At 40.1% G+C, this 12,824-nt stretch overlaps 1 protein-coding gene across 4 annotated transcripts in view; it reads left to right on the forward strand.

The window, feature by feature from the left end:
• The window catches only part of SLX4IP (SLX4 interacting protein), a 186,029-nt gene that overhangs the window by 140,046 nt on the left and 33,159 nt on the right, over window positions 1–12,824 (forward strand). For all 4 annotated transcript variants that reach the window (XM_056567867.1, XM_056567865.1, XM_056567866.1 and 1 more), the window contains one exon: window positions 10,149–10,226. In XM_056567867.1, the coding sequence (XP_056423842.1) occupies window positions 10,149–10,226 (78 nt within the window). The remainder of the gene's footprint in view (window positions 1–10,148; window positions 10,227–12,824) is intronic.

A 12,824-nucleotide genomic window follows, 5' to 3' on the forward strand; every position in this document is an offset into this window, starting at 1 on the left:
GGTTGTATGCAGATATGTCAGGCAGCATACTAATCTAACAGTTATATTCAAACAGTAGTAGGTTTTTCTATCTCTCCAGATGTGTGGCCCTAAGGATTAGGAACATGGTCTCAAAGAGAATGTCCAATGGTAGAAGCACACAGACAAACTCCATATTATAAGATACATTGAAATTTATCACTACCTACAGCATATTTGCTTTTGTGAGTCATGAAAGGCAGAGAATCTCGTCGTCCAGAGCATCTGAAAGCGATCAGCCTTTTATAGTCACTCGTTGAGTTCAGTCAGCTAGCTTGCCCACCCAATGTGTTGTAGTTTTGGCAGACATAGCACTTCCACAATCAGAGCTATAGTGTGGTATTCTCTTAGCTAACTGTCCATGGAGTGTTACTCTGTTTTACTTGGAATTAGGGGCCTTGTTTTTTTCTGTTTGAAAGGTCTCCAAAACAGAGATTAAACCAACAAACTGTTTTACATAATACTTGTAGGACCATGGAAATTAAATTAATTTTGGTTACAGAACATGCACCTAATCTTTTTATTGATGATTTTTCCAAGGCGTTGTAATAGATTCGTACACTTCAAGCTGAGGCTTTGCTGCTCTTTTGCTAATTCTCGGTGTATAAAGAAGTCCTGCAGGGTCTGATTCCTCGTAGTCTTTAGCATGTGCCTCACCAGCCCAAGTTTAACTTATGTTAGTGTATACACTGATCCGCTATAACATTAGAACCACTGACAGGTGGTGTGAACAACATGTCAGTACAATGGCACCTCTGCTGTTATTTAATGTGATGTTATAATACTGTTAAGGGCTATATTCCCACTTCTGTACATTTTTTTTAAGACTTATATTAGACTAATAACAAGTTAAAAGAGTACTTGTCACAACAATCTAGCTGCAGGATATGTGTAAACTGGCTGGCATTCTCGTAGCCCAAGACTTGGCTCGACATGATCAGAAGTTGAAATGCCGGAAGTCCCATGCAAAGTCTAGTCTGAACTGCTTTCATTCCTATCTCACTCTTCACCTCTCTCCCTCCCATAGACTTGTATTAGCAGCATGTAATCTGATCCCTCAGTCTGTTTGATAATCACATGATGAAAAGTAAATGAAAGTGTAGCTGAGAGAAGGGGAGGTAAGAAGGCAATGACTGGCTACAGTGATGACCTGTACCAAGTCAGGGATTGGCTGAGTTGTTCATCACTCCCAAGATCAGTACATCTGGAAAGGTGGGGGCCGGAGCGCTCAGAGGTAAGAGACGGGCCCTGTTCTGGAGATTGCGTGGGGTAAGGAATAAGTTTTGAATAACCAGATAACCCCTTTAACAGGTCTGACCATATTCACATTGTAAGAACTGGAGACAGAACACAGTGGCTGTGTAATTTTTCATTTTCTGTTTTAGATACGTAGTTGTCCTTTTTTACTGTGACCTAACACAACATTTTTTAATTAATTGTTGAACAGCTCAGCCTTTCCATGTTATAGATATTATAGATGTTAGTGTTTTAGACAATATATCGCTTGGATTGATGGCTGAGACAATACAAAAGGAAATCTCAGCACCGCCAAATCCTCAAGTGCAAAAAAAAAATCTGAATGCTCTCACCAATGCAATTACAATGTTTTGTTGTAACATTTTAACTACATGGAATAAAATGCATTCAGATTTTTGCACTTGAGGATTTGGCGATGCTGCGATTTACTTTTGTTTTTTCTCAGGTAATCAGGGGCCCAAGAGGTTGGGACCTAACATTGCATGCACCTGATTGGGAATGGAGGGAACCACCAAGTTGAGCAGTGGTCCTGGTTGTGACAATTTCATTTTTGCATTGACACGACAGGATAGTTTCTATGAAATACTATCTTGGCACATTGCTCATATTACTTTGAGAACTGTCATTTAATGGTTCTTTTCAAGCTCTTATTGATATCATTCCATATCTTCTGCTGCTCTGTTCACCTATGTTCATTGCATTTTTGTTTAGCAAGAATTGTGCACAGGGCCACTGTCAGGGGGTACAGGAGGTACCCCAGTAAGGGCCCTGGGCCCCCACTGCATCCACTTGCAGCCCCAGCACAGATGCAGAAGACCACTGTTTTAATAGCGGTCTTCTTCTTCTGTATGTACAGTACGCAAATTGCATATGTAATTTATGTACAGGAGCATAGACTTGTGCTGGAGGCTGTGTGGTGATGTAATTTCATCATGCAGCCTGCCAGTGAAGTCCCGCACCGCTTCGGAGGATCCAGAGAGCCCAGCCTCAGCACAGGATTGGTGGAAAGGTGAGTGGGATTTTTTTATTTTAATTTTTAGAGGACATCTGGGAGTATTACCTAGTGGTGGCACTACCTTCCTGGGGGCACTAACTATTGGAACTACTGAGGTCATTACCTACCCTGAGGCATTACCTATAACCTACATTTTGAGGTTACTACCTACCTACTGGGGGCATTATCTATTACCTCATGTTGGGGGTACTACCTACCTACTGGGAAGCGTTACCTACTACCTACTGTGGCATTTCCTACTTCCTTCCTACTGGTGGTATCACCTACCACCTAACTGCCTGGGGGCATTACCTACTACCTACCTACTGGGGGCAATACTTACCTGGAAGCATTACCTACCTACCTCCTGGGGGCATTACAGACCAACTGAGGGCTTCTACCTTGGGGAGGGGGGGATTCCTTGCCTACCTTCTGGGGGCATTGCCAAATAGGTGAGGGGTAATTACCTACCCACCACCACCCAATTCCTTAACCCTTTTCCCTTAACACACTTTCCTACTTCTTCATACTGCAGGGCACCTAGAAGGTCATTATTTGGAGCGCTGAGGGTAGATAACAGATGGGCAATGCACTGAAAACATGTGGAACCTAATATATTTGGGGTGGCAGTGGGGGAGTTGTTAGTTGTTCAGCTGTGTAAGGGGCCCACAAATTTCTGATTGCAGCCCTGTGCAGAATGTAATGCTATTCTCGCCATCAAAAATATGGAAACATTGGTAAACTCAATTATAAGTTCAGATCTGTTTTACGATGAATCTGGCTTCTATTTTGAACAAAAGCCAAAGCACTGATGTAAACAGAGCCTAAGAGAACTAGAAGAGCTGCGTGCCATGAGAAATAGCTAACTCTGTACTATTGGTTATATCTCTCCTGCATACTAGTGGTTCTGGATACAGTTTACTTCAAGGCCATAAAGGTAGAACTCGCACATCTTTTTCTGTGAAAATGAACTGCATAAACTATTAGGATAAATTCTGTTTCTCTAATCCTTACAGCTATGATTTAAAATGGGATATAAGAGATTAGAAAAAAAGGTCTGCCTTTCATAATGGAGCTGAGCTGTAACGTAGCCCATGGACATGAGTGGTGATGTATTGAAGGGGTAAAAGACATTTTTGTGCTAATCTCAAACAGCACTTTTAAGTTTATAGATTTAATCCATAAGTATAGATATTGTCTGTTTATACCATTTAAAATTCTCTGGCAGCAGTGATAAATGTTTTAGTATAGATGGAACTTGGACACATTTGATTTAGTATTTTCAGATTTTTTTTACATTTTATTGTTTCCTTACAAAGACTCCCAAATCCAAAAGATTCTTCATTTAGTCTTTTGAAAGAATGCCGACATTTTTTGCCAACCTGAGTCATCAGATTCTCCCATCCTATGAATGGTACCACAGATGGCATAGGCCTTGTGCTGGCCTGTGACATAATAGCTGACAGAAAAGTATTTGGCTGTACTTTAATGGAACCGAGCTGCAACACCAGACCCTACTTTAGGACAGGGGTGGTGCAGTTTTTTTCTAAAGAAATCAGCTCTGTCCATTTTAGGAACTGTCTGGAGCAGGATAGGTTTGCTATGAGGATTTGCTCCCACTCTCCCAGTTCCTAAAATGGACAGAGGTGTCAGCAGAGAGCATTGTGGTCAGACAGAAATGAAAATTCAAAAATAAAAGAACTTCCTCTGGAGCATACAGCAACTGGAAGGATTAAGATTTTTAAATAGAAGTAATTTACAAATCTGTTTAACTTTCTGGAACCAGTTCATTTAAAAAAAAAAAATATTCCAGTGTACTACCCCTTTAAGAACTGATGGGGCAATAAAAAGGTAAAAAGAAAAACATAAACACAATTGTTTCCATAACCATAAAAACCCATTCAATCAAATTAATGTGTAATTAAGTGTGAATAGTGAAAGAGAGTTATTTTCCAATACATATTACTTATAAAACACCAATTCATATGAACCTGAAAGTAGGCCCCCCAAAAATATAACTCAACCCACATACATAGAAAAAAAATACCTCATAAAACTATACAAAAGTTGTGGCTGTCAGAATGCAAAACTATTTGTGTCATCCAGGCGAAATAATTGCTGTGGCATTACAGGGTTAAAGAGTTTTTTTTTTTTTTTGCAAGTAAAGTATCAGAATGTGAATAAGTGAAACAAGGCTCACCTGTTTTCACATTTAATAATTTGGTAGGCGTTTACTCCCGTAGGGAAATTGGAGGAACTTAGATGTCCGACTCATTTCCAAGACCTCTTTGTGTGCCCCTCTTTACTTTGCCAATTCATAATCTTCTAATTCCATTCAAGATTGTGGACACAAGAGGAATCTTGTTTTCTATAAAACAATCCGAAGCTTTGACAGTGCGTTGCCATTTTATCCCGGCAGAGTTTGAATGTGTGACATAAGACGACATTATGACTGCGGAACAGTGACATTTTGGTCTCTGAGCAGTATCACAAGTCTGGATTGCCTCGCACTGTGATGATGTATTCTGTCTGAAAAGACATGTCTGTCTACACACAACCATACACTACTCTCACTTCTTTGTTCTTTTGGAATACACAGACAATGAATCACTTTTTACCGTGAGCTTCACAATTAGAGGAAATGGTCGTAAATCAAGAATTATGTTAGTTTTATGTGATGCTTTTGTCTCTATCATATTATAAAATATTTTTTTCTTGTCAGCACATATAAATTTGGAACGGACTTTGGCAAATTTCTGCTCTTTTTTTTTTTTTTCCCGTCACTATTTCATAATTGTACGAATATGACATAATTGCGTTGACCTGACTTAGCTTTCTGTTGGAAAAGACTGACATGCCTGGCAGATTGTATCATCCCACCAAAACAACTGAAACATTCGGAAGAAATGTTGTATTAAAGGGAATACCTTAGAGAACTTGTGCAACCGTATGAGAACAATGAATAATGTGTGCCCAGCTTGGGTTCGCCCCAACTCCATCTCTAATGGGAGTGTTGTTCTTTGAAGGTGTTATGTTCTCCTCAAGCAATGCAGCCTTAGCAAATAAGTAAGGCAGAAAAGGTCATTTACTCATGTTACCCTTCTCTCCTACACACAGAATAACATCTTCTAGGAGTGTGGACCAATACCAGGAGGGGATTCATTTTCTAAAGGCATCCTTGATTTTATTAGTAGAACTAAATGATCTTTTAAGTATAGTTGACTTGATACCGCAAAGAATGGGTGAGAATAAGATCAAGACCTTCTAAGAAAGGAGATGAGCATTTATAAGGGACAAAAGAGGATACTCATCTCAACAGAAATGATCTGGGTTATTCAGGTCTTATACTTCTCAAGTTTGGGGCATCAATAAATAGGCTTACTTGTTTAACCTTGATTCTGCAGAAGCTGATCTTTACCAAGAGCATGGTTTCTCAATAGCAGTCCCAAAGTCCCACAAACAGGCCATGGTTTGAGACGGACTCTTACAGAGAGAGGCTGTGTTTACATACCATTTGTGAGCCACAATTTTAAGGCTCAAGAAATCCCTATTTTTTATTTTTTTTTTTACAATTAAATCTTTTTGAGAAAACCACCAAAAAGGGGTCTTCTCCAAGAAAATGGCCACTATGCAAAATGTATGATTGAATGAAAATCTGTCACACAAAATCTTGTCTAGAAAAATGGTCGTCATCTTAAAGAGGTAGTCTATAGGAGAGGTTTCGTTGTATCTGTTTGAGGGGTGTTTTACTATTTATTTTAATGGAACTCATTAGTAAAAAGTACGGCGCTCTTTGGGTTATTTTGGGATCCAACATTTTATGATCCAACATTTTATAGTGAAGAATACTGTCTTGGGACATGGCCTTATATCACCTATAAAATACTAAGCTTATTCTCGATTGGGGGGCCTTGAGAACTTGAATTGAGAAGCACTGAACAAGGAAAACCATTGGTTGCCGTGGTTTTCTATCAACCTACCTCATCATGGCTGTCTACATCCTGTACTTTCTGATGAGACAGGTGTTTCCGGTTTGCAGCAGCTGTCAAGTGTTCTTTTTAAATTAGTTGGTGGGGCGAATCATACTTGAATCAAAACCACTAATGCTAAACTAAACAGTTTGCCATTATATAAAGAAAAGACAACATCTATATATTCACAGGTTCTCAGACATGCTTAATCATATAATCTATAAATAAACAGTAACAAAGGGAAATGGGAGATTTATTATTGGTTTTTTAAGTATCAACATATCCAGCAGAAACAGAAGTGGAGCCATGCCGAGACCTGGAACAAGTTTAAACCTGGTATGTACACATTTAAAGTGTCTCCATAGAAGGGAGAAGGAACAGGATTTACTGTATCCAGATGTATTTGGCCATCCAGCATCTGCATAATAAAACAATTTAACAATATTACACAGATAATGTATGGACACAATTCCAACAAACATGTAGATAAGGTATTAAACATATCTCCATATCTGGAAGCATTTCTAGCAGAGGGTAAACTGTGGGGTCATCTTTGCTGAACCTATCCTGGCATTTTTGGAATTTCTATAAGCAGCAATTATTAGGTTTGTAAGGGCTGAAGGCAATTCATACTCTGGTATTTCTTCTGAGCAGTAGTAGTACCCAGTATCCTGCATAGGCTGGAATATTCATATGGTGCAAGGACTCCCTACACCTTACTTAGGCTAGATTCACATCACGATATGTGCCTCCAAAGCATAGATATATCAGGAAACTGTCAAAATGACATGGCAATGTAAATTTGCACAGACAGGAATAGCCCCATTAATTTTAATGGCCCAGGCATAGTCAACTAGTGACTATGTTCAGGTGATTTTCTGAACGTATCCGGACTTTGTCTCAGACTGAAAAGTGCTGCAAGCCGCGCTTTGTCTGTCTGAGCCAAGTATACATTTCTAAATTAAATCTTCTTCAATTCTTCTTCTGTTGGTGTTTAAGTGTTCCTATAAGAGCTTTTTTTTTTATTTTATTTATGTTGCTCATACAACATTCAACCACAACCTCAACACCACCTGCTCGATATTATGTAGCCCCCCTTTTGTTACTAAAACAATTCAGACCCATTCAGGCATGACCTCTGAAAGTGTCCTGTGATATCTGCCAGAAAGACGTTAGAAGATCCTTAAATTCCATAAATTGTGAAATCTGCATCAATTAGACCTGTTTCTTCCAGCAGATCCCACAGATACTTGATCAGATTAAGTCTACACCTTTCATTTCTTATCAAATTCTTCCACCCATTCCTCAACAATTTTTTGCAGTTTAGCAGGACAAGGTTCCTACTGAAAAGGGCACTGACATGAGAGAATACTGTTTTGATGAACGGGTGTACTATGTCTGCAGTGTTTGGGAAGGTGGCATGTGTCGTGTTAACATCCAAAGGAATGCCAAGACCTGTGGTTTCCTATGACAATACCTAGAGCATCACACTGTCTCAAGCCAACTTGTTTTCTTCCCATGATGTATCGTGGTGCTATCTCTTCATCAGGTAAATGGTGCAATGTACCTGGCAGTCCACATGATGTAAAGGGAAACGTGATCCATTAGATCAGGCTAATTATTTTTTAAGGGGTACTCTGGGGAAACTAAACCCATAGCCCATCCATTCCCTCTCATCAACCTATTTAAATATGTAAATATCAACCATTAGCTATATAGAGCAGTTTCCCCTCTTTGGTTACTAGCCCAGTCTATAGATGGGTGTCTTGCCTTTTTGGATGAGATTTGTTTGGCTAGTGTAATTTTTTTTTTTCGTCGAAGGGATCTTTCTAGTCAGCCGGTGATAATTTGCATGGATTTTTTCAGGATCGCTGGAAAACCACAACCAACACAAGTATGAGAACTTACAAACTCCTTAGGCCAGGTTCATACTATGGAATATCCACCCAGAAAAATTCTGGGCATTGATTCCAGGAGCAGGCTCCGTCTTCATTGTCGAACGGATTCTGCTGAAAGAATAATCATGCTCATTCTTTCTAAAAAATCTGGGATTTGACATTTCATCCAGTGAGACTGCAGCTTTGAAATTTTACTCAAAAAATATGTAGTGTGAATGGGCCCTTAAATTGTCCTTGGTTTACAGTTTGAGGTCATATAGAAGAGTATGTAAAGTATTCTAAGGTTTTGATATTCTTAAGAACAGAAGTGTTCATGTTTTTCCTTGTCATTTTGATACATAAGTTCATAGATACAATATGCTGCGTGATATCAGATATGTTTTTTTCTATGACATAAGGTGGGTTTTTCTTGAGCACATTACACAAGGTGGAGAACCTTTTTACCTTCATAGTTTACACAGTGCAAAATGCAATGTATTAGAGAGTTGTAGATAACTTTGGTGAAAGAGGTGACTAACACCACGGTAAATAAGAAAAATCATGTGCAAGTCTCATGGGTAACCTAACCAGTAATATTTGACCTTGTGTTAACCCATGGATAAGGCATATTTTGCATATTTGTACCAACATTTCTTATTTAACAACACTTCTGTTTGGGCATTCTATGGCACTATAGTACTTTTATATTGACACTATATGGAAGTACTATGTTGAAACTTGATTATTATAGCATTATTACCCTCTACTTCTACTTGCTGATTCTCTGAAGTAGATTCCTGTGATTTCAGAAGGGAATGACGGCTCTGAAGCACAAACTGTTGCTCTAAAAGCATTGTGAAAGCTTATAAAAAATGGAAAATCAATGGGCAAATTTGTAGTAGTTAAGAGACAATGTGGCTAGATAAAAAAATATATATATATATTTTTTTTATATATACTTTAGTAGCCTCTGATGCTTTGATTCCAATATATATTTTTTTATTTAATTGTCATGACTCCCATCTTTTTTTGTTCCTGAGTTTTAGGAATTTTCATATTTGGTTGCCGATCTGCACATTTCCCTGAAGTCAGGTGGGTGTGATCTTTATCTACAATATTTGTAGATTTAACATCTACTTTGTTTTCACAGCTTATTACTAGTAAATGCCAGATATTTTATGCAGTTTAGTTTTTGTTTGTGTGAATATTAGGCTCAGGGGGAGTATAAGGTATTCACACGGCAGAATGTCCATGCAGAATTCATGCATGAATATTCTGCACAGGCATTCCGCAGCAGCAGAGCCCCATTTATTTCAACGGGATTCTGCTGCACTGTTCATGTGGCAAAATTTCACACCAGATGTTTCTGGGGGAAAGTCAGATCCTGGCTTCCGTAGAAAGAATAGACATGAGATTGCATATTTCTGAGCGGTTCTAGCGTGGCACAGCCTCAGCATGATTTTGCCCCATAGTCACCCCCCCCTATATAAGCCTCATTGACACCACCTCACTTTATATTTGCACCCCTCGCATTTACACCCCTATTATAAATATAGTTTACACCCACCTGACCATTCTGGGAAAAGTGCAGATAGGCTTGACCTGGTTGAAGACATTTTGTTTAAAAATGTTTATTGTCATGTTGCCGATCCCAGAACTTCTATAGCTAAGAACCAGCTAAATAACACTACTTGAAGATGACTCCATGACTTTTTTGAAAGGGAAAGTGTTTCCTAAGATAATAATTTTTTCTGTAGCCTGTTTTCATGTCTTGAGCACTTTATACATACTAACTGTTATTTATTGTTAATGTCATGCTGTTCCCAAGAGGAAAAGTAAAAGAAATAAAAAATCCCTTGCTACATCTTCTCTACTGTATGGCGGAACTCCCTCATACATCTGTGTCACATCATGTGCCCTTTCCATCATAACAATATTTGTAGATTTAACATCTGCTTTGTTTTCACAGCTTATTACTAGTAAATGCCAGATATTTCATGCAGTTTAGTTTTTGTTCTTGTTTTTGTTTAGGAACACGGTTGCGGATTGCAGCTTATTTCATCAAGAGATGGGTTAACCTTCGCTGTGTTGTACAACGTCAGTTTAGAGGTATATTATGATGGCGCTATTACTATTCTACTATTGTGTTTATTGATACTGCACCCAAAATTCCTCCAAATGAATGCATCCTCTGATATATCTTTGAAAAAAAAAAAAAGATACTTGGCAAACCCCCATCATAAGCCCTACATCCCCACCTCTGCTGCTGCCGTTCTGACAATGCTTGGTCCCTGCTTCTCACTACTTCCTGGTCTCTGTGTCAGCACAAGCAGGTGCCTACTAAGCCAAATCCTGGCCACAGTGGGGACACACCTTGGCCAGTCATTGGTTGAATGGACAAATCCTTTTATTTGGTGGGAGACCCGGAAGTGGTGAGCAGCAGGGACCAAGACTATACTAAGCCAAACAACAGTGATAACAACTATTTGGATATTCATTCAGAATGTTTTATTCATTTCTTTGTGTGATGTCTATTTGCCTTTTTAAGTACCGTATTTTTCGCCGTATAAGACGCACTTTTTCTTCCCCAAAACTGGGGGGAAAAAGTCGGTGCGTCTTATACGGAGAATACACCCCTATCGCGGTCGTCCCTGCGGCCATCAACGGCCGGGACCCGCGGCTAATACAGGACATCACCGATCGCGGTGATGCCCTGTATTAACCCTTCAGACACAGCGATCAAAGCTGACCGCCGTGTCTGAAGGGAAAGTGACACTAACCCGGCTGTTCAGTCGGGCTGTTGGGGACTGCCGCGATTTCACAGCGGCGGTCCCAAACAGCCTGACTAAATAGCCGGGTTAGTGCTTACAGGACACCGGGAGGGACCTTACCTGCCTCCTCGGTGTCTTCTTGTGTTCAGGGATCCCCTGTATGGCCGGCGCTCTCCTTCCTCGTCATCACGTCGTCGCGTACGTGCGTCGGCGTGCGTAACGACGTGATGGCGGCGACGGAGAGAAAGGATACCCGGCCGGCAGCAGAGACGTTCCGGAGCGACGGGGACACGGCGACAGAGATGGAGCGACATCCAGGGCAGCAGTGACGGTCCGGAGCGGCGAGGACACGTGAGTATTACCTCCTATGCAGTGGTCTTCAATCTGCGGACCTCCAGATGTTGCAAAACTGCAACTCCCAGCATGCCCGGACAGCCAACGGCTGTCCGGGCATGCTGGGAGTTGTAGTTTTGCAACATCTGGAGGTCCGCAGGTTGAAGACCACTATTGGGTTCAAAATCTTTATTTTTTTAGATTTTGCAATTATAAATTGGGTGCGTCTTATACGCCGGTGCGTCCTATAGGGCGAAAAATACAGTAATTTTAGCAGGTCAGCCACTCCTTCTGTGTTGTGACTACTTCAGTTCCATGGTAAGGCTAGAATTCCACTGAGAATTTTCACACAAAAAATCGCCAATTTTTCTGCGAAAAAATGCCACATCCAGATGTTAGCTGCAAGCCACTAGTAAACTTTAAAATGCCAGATCCACTTGGTGTTTTTCAGTTTGGCGTTTTTTTTTTATCCTTTGGGCATTTTTCAGCTATTTTGGGCACAGAGGCTAGTTTTCAAAAACGTCCTCCAAATCCTAGTTTGGCGTTTTTATCGGGAAAATCTTGGCGTTTTCCTCCCATAGAAGTCTATGGAAGTGAAAAAACGCCATGTGGGTTTTAACTTTGGCGTATTTGCCGGCGGTCTTTATTCTTTTTTGGACTTTAGCGATCCAAAAAAGTGATGGAGATACCTTTTTTAATAAAATTTCGTAGGGTACCATTAAAAAAAGAATAGTGATGGAAAAAATTGTACTTAACAAAATAAATCTTTTTTTATAACAACATTTTTATTCATTTTTAAACAGGGATCAATTTATGTGGGTGGGTAGGGAACTAAAAATGTAGCCGGCAATAATAAAAATGTAGTGTGTGTGTTTTTCACTTTTTATTTTTTAATTTTTTAGGTAGTACTACTACTCCCAGCTGACAGATCGCCCTGGGTCCGTTTCGATCCTCCTGTATAATGTATACATGCGGCCAGCCGCTCTTCTATGGTCCCCTGCTCTGCCGTGTATATATATATATATATATATATATATATATATATATATATATACACACACCTATTTATATTTCCCGCAGAGAGCTGTGATTGGCCAGATGGTTCTAGCCAATCACAACTCTCTGTGGGAAATATGAATAGGTGTATATATACGACAGTGCAGGGGACCATGGAAGAGTGTCTGCCAGCATTTATACATTATACATGAGGATCACAGCGGGTGTCAGGAGTGACATCCGCTGTGATCTTTCCTAAACTGCTGGTACTACTGCTTCCAAAATGGAGTACACTCTGCTCCATGCAGGGAGCTGTAGTTCCTGCTTTAATAGACAGATCGCAACAGATGTCAGAAGTTACACTCGCTGCAATCTGTCTATTAATGCAGGTACTACAGCTCCCAGCATGGAGCAGAGTGTGCTCCATGTTGAGAGTAAGTAGTACCTGCAGTAAGGGACAGATCACAGTGGGTGTCACTCGGGACTCAGCTGTGCTCGCGGCTACAGAGTCGGGAGAACAGCTGATGCTGAGCAGTAGATATATGTCCTATATCTACTGCCCAGCAAGAACTTACAGTGAGCCTGCAATGTGTATACAGTATACACA

The sequence above is a fragment of the Hyla sarda genome, chromosome 3 (assembly GCF_029499605.1).
Source record: "Hyla sarda isolate aHylSar1 chromosome 3, aHylSar1.hap1, whole genome shotgun sequence".
Taxonomy (NCBI): Eukaryota; Metazoa; Chordata; class Amphibia; order Anura; family Hylidae; genus Hyla; species Hyla sarda.